The following is a 13,004-nucleotide window of genomic DNA, read 5'->3' on the forward strand; positions in this document are numbered from 1 at the left end:
TAGTAAAGTGCTTTTCAGAGTTCAAATAATTAGACAAGATGTCAACTATAAAAAAAAAATCTTAGATTTAGAGATCATGTCCTGTGATATCTGTATGTGGCACATCTATATTCTTTAGAAGCATCTTCCCAAGGCCTCCATTTTATCAGCCTTACCTTGTCTATTCTCTTCTCCATAAAACTGAGTAAAACATGAATGGCTTCCATATTCATACCATTGTATACCATGGTATTGTTTTTCAAAACTGTTTCTTTCTCAGCTGTTTTATCACTGGGCAGTTCATCTAGAGTCGTTGCCTCTTGGGCTGTTTCTTCATGGGTTAATGGACAAATGAGAACATCCAAACAAGAGACCGGAACATTGCTTAAAAGGTTGACTGCATTACTGAAAAGCAATTTAAAAATACGATATTTAATTTGATTGAATAGTCCTTTAAAACGCAAACATAATAATAAGTTCAGAAGTGACTTTTAGGAGTCAATTAAAATTTTTCTTTTTCAGAATGAGCCTTTAATATTACTTGGCACTTACCGACTAAGAGACAGAAAATAAAGAGGACTATTTCAAATACACACATGACAAATTAGAAAGAACAGATGTTAAATGGACACACACAATCACATGTCATTTCTGAAATGCTAAAATAGGAATTAGTGAGCTTTAACAGAGGCTCTTTAATTTTATTACAACACAATGCTAGCTTTACATTTTCTCCTTGGGGTTTTAAATCCTTTTGTGGATCCACTGGTGTTTTATTATTCTCTAGATTACAACATAAAGCATCTGAGATGCACTGTATCTAAGCAGCTTATCACAGAGGCAACAACAGTAAACACCCAATATCGTAGGATTAAATTTTGTTCTTTTTAGATTTATGTAGAAAATACAACTTTTGAGATCATCCCATTTTTTTTGTACGCAATTTGCAGAAAATCAGTAATGGTGCTTTTTCTTGCTCTCTCATCACCAGGTTTCTTTAAAAGAGGTCAACAGAGCTCTTTTGAATCTCAATCCCTCAGGCCTTTCTGCTATGTATTAATGAATACACCAGCCTAGGATACACACCAGTAGGGGGAACCCAAACCTTGTGTTTTTGGTATTCTCTAAAAATCGTACACTGTTGCTCAGTGTGTAAGAGATTAAAATGACACTAACAATTTAAAAATTAGACATGTTCTTAATTAACATATCTCCATTCCTGCATTATTTCATATTCTTTCATCTAGGAGGAGAGGTTGTGTTCTGTTAACTGGATCTTATAAACCTCTGCCTCAGAACTTCCTGATAAACAACAATGGAAAGACAGGCATTACATTTCCTAGTGACAGAGAAGCAGATCTAAAAATAACCACATCCTGACTAAAAATAAACTCTTGCAAATGCAATTTGAAAGTCTAACCACTTGGAAACCAAATTCAGGGCTTAATCTATGTGATGCTGTCCTAATTTAGACCACAGTAGTTCCTTTTACTTCAGATTATAGTGACACCCTCAAAAATAAAACAAAATAAACAACAAAATGGAAATAAAATACAATTTTTTTTCTCTCCTTTACCCTGTAGTGTGGCTCCACTTCCCCAAAAATGAATTATTTCTTTTCTTTTTATATTATGGAAAAAGTTTCGTTTAAGAAATCAAAGTTTAAAAACTAGACGATCCAGAACAATGAGTGATAACTTCACAGGTACCAAAAAAAAAATCTGAACCAAGAACAAAAATAATTTAACAAATCCTATGAATAATTCCTGGTAAAATACAAGATATTTGGTTGTCCCCAGTAAAAATCTACAGCTGCTGCTATTACTATTACCGCTACTGTCGAAGTCCCTAATTTTGGTTATTTGTAAATAATCACAACTGGTTGAAATAAAATACTTTTCCCACAAACTTTCCTTTAGAACGTTTTGCAAACATCTACAGTTCTTCGTCTAGAGTTAAAAATGTTTTGCTTCTGACTTACACGTTTGGAAACCGTTATTAAACACCACAGATTCACTGGAGTTGAAAAACGAAACAAAAGAACTCTACCTTAGCATTACTTTCTAAAACTGCTTAAGTCATTCTGAAACATCAGGATTTTTTTCTTTATAAACACATAGGGCAATAGGCTCTGAAGTCCATCAATAACATAATTATTCTCTGACTCTACCATAGAAACCCACATTGAAAAGTTTAAGACGATGCATTTCATTACAAAGGAATGTTTCCCTTTAAATTCCTTTAAAATAAGCAGTTTCCAGGAATTTGGTAAATTTAAGAAACCAAATGTAGAGTGTGAGTCAACAAATATTTGGATGTTTTAGGCTTTTCAAGAAAAGTTCCCATTTTCTCATTTCTTATTGAACAACTGAGTTCCCAAACAACTACAAAATTAATTTTCTGGCTCACTGTGTTTGAGCTATTCTTTTTAAGTAAGGACGGCCAGCTTTTTGAGCTCTGTCACTTCTCTGACAGTTTTATTTGTGGTAGAAGAGTGTATGAAATTCTCCAGCTACCAGGAAGTCAGCGACTGTGCACAGATCCACACAATGGTGTTTGCATTCCTGCTCCAGGGGGTAGAAATACTGTGTATATTACTCTCCCCTTTTCAGCTTCCTAGAGATCATTAATCACTGGGACATGACATCCTCCCACTCATGCTCCCAGCCCCCTCCTGATATGCAGATTTAAAAGCAAGGCCTACTTCGAGCTCCTTCAAGTCCTGATTACAGCCTTGTTAGTTGTGGGAGAAGGAAGGGAACCTAAAATCCAGTCCTGTATCAATCACCGGACTAAACAAAATTTAATACTAAATGACACAGAGAAGAATGATGCCTGTACATGTAGCCCTACAGCTGTTTGCAAATCTTCCTGGTCCAATGTATCTTTATATTCCAGGCTCCTTTTTCATGGCTGGAAAATCTACTTAAATGAACCTTAAGACCTCCCAAAGATTTTCAGATGTAAATACCTAAGTTTACTTTAATCTAAATCAATTCAGTAATTATTTATTAATTACTTGTGCTAGGCATTGCTTTAGGCAGGTATTATGAAGAAAATAGAGACAAATCCCTGCCCGCATGGAGCTTATTCTCCAGCATACAGAGAACAGTCAATGAAAAGTAAACAAAACAAACACCATATTTTGCCTGTATAATGTGCACTTTTTTGCCCAAATTTGTAAGGGAAAAATAAGAATGCACATTATACATGGGTAATACTAATTCTGTATCCATATACATTTTTTAATTCTTTTATTTATGCTTATGAGTTAAAAGTGTAACTCTAGAAATCAATATCAATATCTGTATGCAAAATAATACCAAATACAATAATCAGTTTTGTTGAATTTATGACAAACTTGTAAGGCCGAAGAAGAGTTCTTGGCCTATGGTGCGTAAACATTGTCAATTTGTTACCAGTACATAAAATTTCTTGTACCTTGTATTTGTTCTTGTGTTTTGTAATTGTTACATAAAATTTCTTGTATGTACCATAATACGTTAAAAAATAAAAGCTAAAATTCCTTTGTAATACAAAAAACAAGTACGTAAACAAATAAAAATTTGAATTAAAAAATTAAAATGAAAGATTTTTCCCCCTGAAAGTTTGGGCCAAAAATGTGGGTGCAGGGGTGGCTGTTTAGCTCAGTTGGTTAGAGCATGGTGCTAATAACACCAAGATTGCCGGTTCGATCCCCACATGGACCACTGTGAGCTGTGCTCTCCTCCTTAAAAAAACAAATAAATAAAAATAAGGAAACCAAAAAAACCCCACAAAACATGGGTGCACATTTACACAGGAGCACATTACACACAGCAAAATACGGTGAGTTAATTGACTAGAAGGTGGTAAGTGGTCTGTGGATAAAACTCAGGAAAGTAAGATAGGTCACACGGGTTGTAATTTTGAACACGGTGGTTAGGCTGACTTCCAGAGACGGTATTATTTAAGCAAAGACTTAACGGAAGTAGGGAGTGAGTAGTGTGCTGTCTGGGCAAAGAGCTTTCCAGGAAGAAGAGCAAGAACAAAGCCCCAGGACAGGAGCGAAGCATGTCTGAATGCAAAGAAGCTGGTGTGGTTGAACCACCATACACAGAAGGGTAGGATCGAGGTCAGATAGGTAAGAGGGCGTCAGACTGGTCTTGCAGGCGTTGGTAACTAGATTTTATTCTGTGAAATGGGAGCCGCTGCAGGGTTTTGCACAGTGATATACTCTTAACTTAGGGTACAAGAGTCACTCTGGCTAATGTTGAGAACAGTTGGTAGGACATCAAAGGTGAGGAGGGCCAGTTAGGGTGTTATTGTAATAATTCAGGTGAGAGAAGAAAGGGATAACAGTGAAGTGGTTAGATCTGGACTCATTTTGAAGGATTTCCTGACACGCTAAGAATCCAAAGTCCTAGATTTAGCAAGTGGAAAGCTGGAGTTGCCATAAACTGAAATGGGAAACACCACAGGAGGGAGAAAGAGCTTTTTTAGGGGAAGAATAAGAGTTTAATTTTGGATACGTTCAATTTAGGATGTCTATTAGACTTCCAAGTGGAGATGTTAGTAGGAAGTTAGCTGTAAGAGTCGGAGGTCAGGAAGAGAGATCTGCATTAGAGATATAAACGGAGTCATTAGCATGTAGATGGTATTTAAAGAGAGAAAATTGGATTAGATCTTAAGGGAATGAGTGTGGATGGAAAAACTCTGAGGGCTGAGCCTGGGGCACTCTATCATCCAGAGGCTGAGGAGTAGAGGAAGCAATTACAGCTAGTGAGGTAGGAGGGAAAAGAGGATGGTGTGGTATCCTGGAAAAAAGTAGGTAAGTAAAAGACTGGAGTCATCTGCGACAAATGATGTGGACAGATCAAGTAAGATGACAACTGAGAAATATCCACTGGATTTAGCAACATGGAAATCACTACTGACGTTAATAATAGCCATTCTGGTGGAGTTGTGGCACTGAAGTCTGAGTAGAGACTGGATTCCAGAGAGAATAATAGAAGAATCAGATAGTTGACACTTAGGGGACTTTTGTGCAAAGGGCAAGAGAAGACGGGAGCAGCAGCAGATAGGGAAGGGTCAGGAAAACTGGCAACATTTATGGATGGAAAGACCCCTGAATGCTGCTCTCAGCAAAGTGTACCTTTTTAACCTACAGTGACCTGGTCACTGTTCGCTATTTCTGTATCTGTCCATGTTTTCTCCTGCTTAGAACATTCTCATTCTTTAAGACTAGCTCAAACCCCACTTCATCCTCCATAGAGATTTACTGTGCTCTGTGCTTGGTGCTCAGTATACAAACATAAGTAAAAAATGTTCCTCTTCCTAAGAGACGGCAGCATAACGTAATTTGTGGAGCTAGGGGCTGATTCTAGTGTCCTTATCTCTAAAGTAAAGGGAAATACATGGCTCCTACCAGCTTGATGTGAAGACTGAATGAAAAAAGGCATGAAAAGCACTCTGCTTGGCAGAGTAAATGGCACCTATTAAGGAGCTCTTGAACAGTAGACATATTGCACTCTAGGAAGGAACAGCCAAATCTGGAAGGAGGAGAGACTATGGCGTCTATGGGGAACTGAAAACTGGTCCCTACGTCTAAGCAAAGGACAAAGCCCTAAAGGAGGGGCCTCAGGAGGCAGCACGACCAGAACGATGTGTGTGTCTGTGTGTGTGTGTCTGTGTTTGTGTGTGTCTGTGTGTGTGTGCACGCGCACGTGCGTGTGTGTCTGTGTGTGTGTGCGTGAGCGTGTGCGTGTGTGTGTGTGTGTAGTGGACGGGGGAGATTCTAAAGAGGACTGCAATGATGCATATGTCACAGCCAGATGGGTTGCCGATGACCTGAAACCAGAGTTGTGCTGGCCTTTGCACAAAGGAGTAGGTGCAAAAGCCAGGGAAACAGATTTCCCAGATGAAACTGCAAATCATTAATAAATGCACAGTGTCAAAAGAAATTTGCTTTTAATTGGAATGACAGAGGGGAGCCATGAGAGGATTCTAAGCAGAGATTTGCCTTTTGAAAAAGAACTCTGCGTGCAGTGAAGACGACGAAGCACGCTGTCTGTCAAGTTAGGTAAAACTTTCCCACAGGACCGAGCAGCCTGAGCTTAGCAGTGAAGAAGGAAGGTGGTCTGACCGACCTGGGGTTGGGTGCTTGAAGGCTGGCAGGACATGGCAATGAGGGAGTAGAGAGAAGCCGAAATGACGAACAACGCTTTCACAAAGAGAGTGAAGAAAGTAAACCTATGAGGGGGCTTATCAATAGGAGAAAAAGGGATCACCAGGGAACCAGAGGTCTGGATGAGGATGGGGAACAGGTACAGTAGGGAAGAGAAGGCGTTCCCTCACGCCAGACCACAGTGAGTTTGTCCTCTGAATTCTATTAGCAATTACTATTTGGATAATGAATGCACCGGGACACTACTCAAAAATGATCTTGTGATATCTCTTCTATTCTTGTCTTGAATTGTTATTTAACTTTTCATAATATTTATGTCTTGTCTCCCCATTTAGACTCTATGTTCCTCTAGGGTATGCACTGTGGAGTCCTTCAAACACCCTGCATGGTGCTCAGTGTAGTTCAGAAAATATCTGTCCGCCTAGGTAACTGTTACTCCTGTGAAAATCAGGTTAAACACCTGAGAACTTTACTGCTCACAAAACAAACAAACAAAACAAAAATAAAACCCTCACTCCCTAATCTCACCAGACAAGTAAGCTCTCCTTTTTCTGTGTGTCTACATAAGCTTGTTCATGTCTGACACGACACTCATGCAAACAACTACACTTACTTAGGAGTCTGTTTTACCCCCGAGGTGGGGAGCCCTGGAGAACAGAGAATGGACTACATATATCTTTGTTGTCGCAGAGCTCAACATAGTGCCTAATACATAGCAAGTGTTCAGTTAATAAATATGAACCAAAATGAAATCATCCAATTTTCAAACATTTATTAAGTCTGTCATGGATAAGTCATTATGCTTAGCTAACGCTAGGGTGCTAATCATTTTGCAATATATAAGGATATGAAATCAACATATCATACACCTCAAACTTACACAATGTCACGTGTCAATTATACCTCAATAAAGCTGGAAAAAAACATACTTTATGCTTAGCATTGTAATGAGGTGTCATCAGATACTAAGTTGTCCCCTTCGATATGAGATAAAACGAGCTGGTCTAAACAAAGAAACAACAACAAAAAAGCCGGGAGGTAAGTACTTTTTAGACATACTGGCTCTTTTGGGTGAAAAAGGAAAAAAGCTTTAGATGCCAATGTGCTGAGTGAAAGAAATTAGACTGAGAGGCTAAAAGAAATGAAGTCAGGTCTGGCCCTCCCCTCGCCTCTTTCCGCCTCTCCTCTCCAGGGTACAGGCCATGCCATCTTCCCCTTTCTCTCCAATAAAACAAAACCACAACCACATCCACGTGCAGCTGTTTTTGGCTAAGTGCTCCTGCATAAGCTGATTGATTATGGACAAGAGGACTGAAGATACTTTCAGGCAGACAGCAGAGATGAACAGAATTCGGATGTCCTTTAATGGAGCAAAAAAGGGGATCACAGCAACGATTTACTTGTTACCATAAGTATAGACAAAAAGAAATGAAATGTAACAAACAGATTTTTAAAACTAAGATGATGATTGGTGCACAAAGGTTAAGTCGGCTGTCACTGTGAGCTAACTCATGTTATCTCTATGTCCACGTCCTCTTGATTTCTCTTGGAGGAAAAAAAAGCACTGCCTTACAGAGACAACATACTAGAAAAAGCTGCTGCAAAGCCCGTATTTTACTCACTCGTCTCCTAGAGAACCTTAATAGGCTCCTGACATGCATGTATCACAGAACATATCTGGCTTCAGAAAAACTTCAACGAACAGAAAAACAGATTTCTCTACACAATCACAGGATACACATAAAAATAAGTTCCTACACAAAATATCAAAGTCCAGAACAATTTTTAAAAAGAGATTTGGAACTAAACATTGGATCTGAAGGCCAACATTCCTACTACCATAACAGTGACAGAAGGAGCAGTGTCGTGGGGGCGGCAGCAGCTTCCCCACTTGCTGGCAGGGATGAAGTGCTTTATTAATTGGTCATTTATTCACCAGTGTAACCTTCTGAGTTTGATAATAGTGCATAACCATACACTATACTGTCCAGGTTTACCTATTTCATTACATTTTCCCTTAAAACAAATCAGTGTCAAAAAAAACCAACAAAAAACCCCCCAAAAAACCCCCACAAACCCTTAGAAAATAACTGTAAAAACATGGAATGAGATGTTACTTTGAAACATTCTGATTTTTTCCTTAAACTTATGTCACACACACACAAACTGTTTTCACACACACACAAACTGTTTTCAGGATCACTACCAATGGGCAGAATTTAGTAGATGTTACAATTCTAGTAAGGTTCCTAAAAAGCCCTCTCAGGGTGGTGCAGCTTTCTCTGTGTTTAAATGGATTAGCCTAGAGTCATTACTGCCCAAATGATACTAATCACTTTAATTCTGACTAAAGGGACTTGCAGGGCTACTCTCGATAAACTGTCAAGTAAGCAGCAGCCTCAATCTTCCAGGATAGCCCTTCTTACTTACAGTATAGCTAACAGGTATTTTATCAGAGCAGCTTTTAAGATAAAAGCAAATTTAAAGAAAAATATCTTTAAAATTTATTTAAGAATAAATATTTAAAGCAAGTATCAGAAAGGAAAATGAAGAGATCTGATTACATTTTTAAAAATCTGATTTTCAAAACCCGTATCCAGCTTTGCTCTATTTTGATGTATACCAGGTGCTACGTTAAAATTCTAAATGCATTCTTCAGAGAAATCCTTAGCAGTGTTTTTGTGATTAGTGGAACAATTACTGTCAATACACTTTCTCCTCACATTTTTGTATGAATGTTCGTTAACTCGTGATATCTGATTTTTAAAAAAATCAATTTTATCCTGGGTTTGTAAACCTATTTTCTTTTAGTTCTAGTATCTAGATTTCTAGTATCTCTGGATTACAAAAAAAATTACAGTAAGACAAAATATGCAATAAAATATAGAGGATATGAGTTATTGCAGTTAATCTGATTAATTTTTAAAGGCACATTCTCAAGAAAATAAAAGAAATTTTTGATCTGTAGCTGCATAAAAAAAAAGTTAAACTTTTTAATTGTGAAAAAACAATCTTTTGAAGGCTTGCAAGGCAGAGTACACAGAGAACCTATCGGGCCGGCCGGTGGTTCAGGTTGTTGGAGCACGGTGCTCCTAACGCTGAGGTTGCCAGTTTGATTCCCACATGGGCCAGTGAGCTGCGCCCTCCACAGCTAAGATTGTGAACAACAGCTCGGCTGCCATGAGCAGCCGGAGGTTGGTGTGAGCTGCCGCGGGCTAGAGAGCTGCCATAAGCGGCTGGTGGCCAGCGTGGGTGGCTGGCAGCCAGCGTGAGCTGCTGTGTGCGGCCATTAGCGGCCGGTGGCGAGGCTGAGTGGCCAGCAAGATCTGCTGTGAGTGGCTGACCTACCGACGACTGACTGCCTGGGAGTGGGGTGGCGGGGGAAGCACAAGGCATAATACCAGCATGGGCCAGGGAGCTGTGTCCTACACAATTAGACTGAGAAACAACGGCTTGAATAGGATTGGGGGGTGGGGGGGAGGAAGAGGCAGAAGAAGGGGAAAAAAATAATAAAAATAAACATCAAGCTATCAATGAAATGACTTAAAAAAAAAAGATAACCTATCAACAAACTCATCACTACATCAAATAATAAATTGCCGATCATAACAAAAATAATATGGATTGCTGGAAAAATAACAATTAAGGATATGTTTCACTTTATACTCTGGCTGTGTTTCTATAGTTTTATTTAAGCCATATTTTGGAAAAGAGAATATGTACTGCAAATGCTCAAAAGGCAATTTTCACTATTAAGAAGAATCAAATTTTAAATTTGTAAAGCAGAATTAATGCCAATTACTTTTTTGCAGATTTGAATTTATTTGAGTGGTTTAAAATGCTATTTGTGCTCTTGTAAAGCATGATGAGCAGTTTTATCTTAAAGTCAGAAGTCTTGTTACTACAAATGTGATCTAGAATACAAAGTAAGAGAACTAAAAAGCTGCATTAATACTTATTCAGTTGTTCTCAGAGAATTTTAACAGCAGCCCATTAATAGCTCTAACAGGCACGTCATAAAACTTTTTTTATATTTACTATTTTTTATACATTAATACTTGAGACTGTGACCCAATTCTTATATATTTTTTATCTTAAAATTTAATATCATTTAGGATATATTTTTTGGTAAATAGTCTTACAAAGAAATTAGCAAGAGTACTATTTTAAATGTAGTAATTAAAAGCAGGATTCAAATCCACACTCTTCACTATTGGGACTATGTGCTCTCGGACAAATTGCTTCATCTTCCTAAGTCACAGTTTCATCATCTATTGAAAGGGAAAATAGTAGCATCTACCTCATAAGGCAGATACCATATAATTTCTACCACATAATTTCTTTATAAAGAAATTAATCTTTATAAAGAACTTAACATAATGTCACATGCAGTATTCAGAAACTGTGTGCTATTAGTATAGTTGTTCTGGATTTTCTTGTTGAATGCAACAAACGCCAAATTCTTTTCTCTTATGGGGCTCAATATAACGAAGTCAAAGGGGGACAGAATGAAAATTTCTCATCAGGGCACAGTAATGATTTCTGACCTACCAGTTACCTGATTTACTGTAACATGTTCACTTTCTTGTGCTTGTAACAATTAAAGTCAGATGCATAAAAACAACAAGAACTGATGACGTCCTTCACTGAGCCGTCAACACAGAAGTTACCTACCTGTGCAGCTCTTCCGTTTTGTCTTCGGTTGGACCTACGATTAGTAAACAATGGCGAAGCACAGCTGCCATGACGCGGAACTGATGAGAATCACTCTGTGGCAAACAAGAAAGAGGAGAGGACAATTGGGGATTGAATGCCTGAAGGAAGGAGCGTGGTGCCTTACTGAGTCCCTGGGAGTCATCTCATGGCCCATCTGCCCTCCCAAACAGTCCATCTTATGCTGTACATGGTAGAGGTCCGGATATTCTAGGAAGAATTCCCAAGGCAATACTACGCGCATGGTCACTGTCTCATATGAACGGCTACAGCCACCTCCAGAAATGGCTGAAACCAGAAGTTGTTGATCTAACCGCTCCCTTAGGGCACATCAGGCAAAAAACGAAATGATCAGTACCCACGCATTTCCCACTTTTACTTTGTCTTCAGATTCAGTTCAACTGGGGATCTTTGCCATTTCCAGAAAGTCTAGATTCTTTTGTTCCATAGCGTACTGTTCCAGTTGACTAGTCATTATAAAAGTTCATACAGATGGAATGCTATCAGGTATCTGAGTAGCAGGTGGTATACATCCTTAACAAAAATGGCTCATCTTTTTAACTTTCAAAAGCAATAGATTAAAATCTATAACCTATTGACTTCATTTTCATGAATCTTCTTAATCTCCTAGTTCCCTCAAATCTTGTTCCTAGTTTCCCCAGAGCTATCAGCAAGTGATGAAAAACAAATGATCTGAGTTTAATCTATTTTCCAATGTTCACTCATTGGTAGGGGTATTAAAAGCACAGAGTCAGAAGGGAAAAGGGAAACTGTAGGAAATATGCTAAGCTCTGAATAATCACTTGCTTTACCTCCTTATTTTTAGTGAGATGTTGGGGCACTATAATGTCCTTAATCGCCTACATCAAGGTCACCTCTCTCTTATTCCAGATTTTTAGTCATTAAGAAGACATAAAATTAGTGATAATTATGATAGAGATCCTGGATATGCTATACTTCAGGAAGGCTCTAATTACTTCAAAAGCTATTAAGATTTTTTTAAAAAAACTTCAGTATGCAAATATAATTGACTTCAAGTGTACACAAGGTCTGACAATTAAGTCCGTGAACTCATCTAGAAAAAGTGCTACATACCTCATTGCTGAATATCAATCACTACGGTCACCTTTGAAGTACGCCCCTTGGAAAGCTATGCGCTGACACCAGTGCCTAGTCCACCCTTCAAAGCAATTGTGGAACTTTTTCTGGAATGGCCATCAGGGCTGTCATCATATTACCCTTGATGTCCCAAATGTCATCAAAATGTCTTCCTTTCAATTATTTCCTTTATCTTTGTGTAAGGAAAGAAGTCATTGGGGGCCAGATCAGGTGAGTAGGGAGGGTGTTCCAATACAGTTATTTGTTTACTGGCTACAAACTCCCTCACAGACAGTGCTGTGTGAGCTAGTGCATTGTCGTGATGCAAGAGCCATGAATTGTTGGCAAAAAGTTCAGGTCATTTTTGTCTAACTTTTTCATGCAGCCTTTTCAGCACTTCCAAATAGTAAACTTGCTTAACTGTTTGTCCAGTTGGTACAAATTCATAATGAATAACCCCTCTGATATCAAAAAAGGTTAGCAACATCGTTGGAACAAGTTCGCAAATTTAATTGTCAGACCTCGTACAAAGTGAAATATATTCACATATAACACATACATATACATCCTATATTCATATATATAATTCAGCCCTTCTAGGAAGACAATGTCTCTTACAAAATCTAACAAACAATAGGGCACGCTTTCAGTACTCACAATGTGGTTGACAAGATTTTAAACATAACACCATCATGTGTAGATTGGGAAGAGATAAAGGCCTTGGTGGCATAAGAGAAACAGCAGTGCACTTGGAGTCAGAAGTGTAGATTATGACCTTAGACAAATCATATAGCTTTTCTGGGCCAGAATTTTCCCACATGCATCTCCACAAACATGTTGTTAGGGTTATAAAAGGATTCAACAAGAAGATGATACATACGGAAGCGCTATGTTTCAAGGAAATATAATTTGTAATTCCACATTTGTTTATACACTTGCATATACATTGTTTTCTCCACTAATCTAATACCTTCACATGTTTAGAGGATATGTGTATAGTAGATGCTTAATCATTTTTAATGTAAATGGTAAGTAAACAAAAAGTGCC

General features: G+C 38.2%; 1 protein-coding gene across 10 annotated transcripts in view; it reads right to left on the bottom strand.

The window, feature by feature from the left end:
* The window catches only part of RIC8B (RIC8 guanine nucleotide exchange factor B), a 98,797-nt gene that overhangs the window by 43,521 nt on the left and 42,272 nt on the right, over positions 1–13,004 (bottom strand). For all 10 annotated transcript variants that reach the window (XR_016020798.1, XR_012494085.2, XR_016020797.1 and 7 more), the window contains 2 exons: positions 10,820–10,914; positions 156–384 (listed from right to left, as the gene is read on the bottom strand). Coding sequence is in view for 5 of the 10 variants with exons in the window: in XM_019728441.3 (XP_019584000.1) it covers positions 156–384; positions 10,820–10,914 (324 nt within the window). In the remaining 5 variants the exon portion in view is untranslated. The remainder of the gene's footprint in view (positions 1–155; positions 385–10,819; positions 10,915–13,004) is intronic.

Source organism: Rhinolophus sinicus, chromosome 1 (genome assembly GCF_057876585.1).
Source record: "Rhinolophus sinicus isolate RSI-liver-muscle chromosome 1, RSI-T2T, whole genome shotgun sequence".
In the NCBI taxonomy this organism is placed as follows: domain Eukaryota; kingdom Metazoa; phylum Chordata; class Mammalia; order Chiroptera; family Rhinolophidae; genus Rhinolophus; species Rhinolophus sinicus.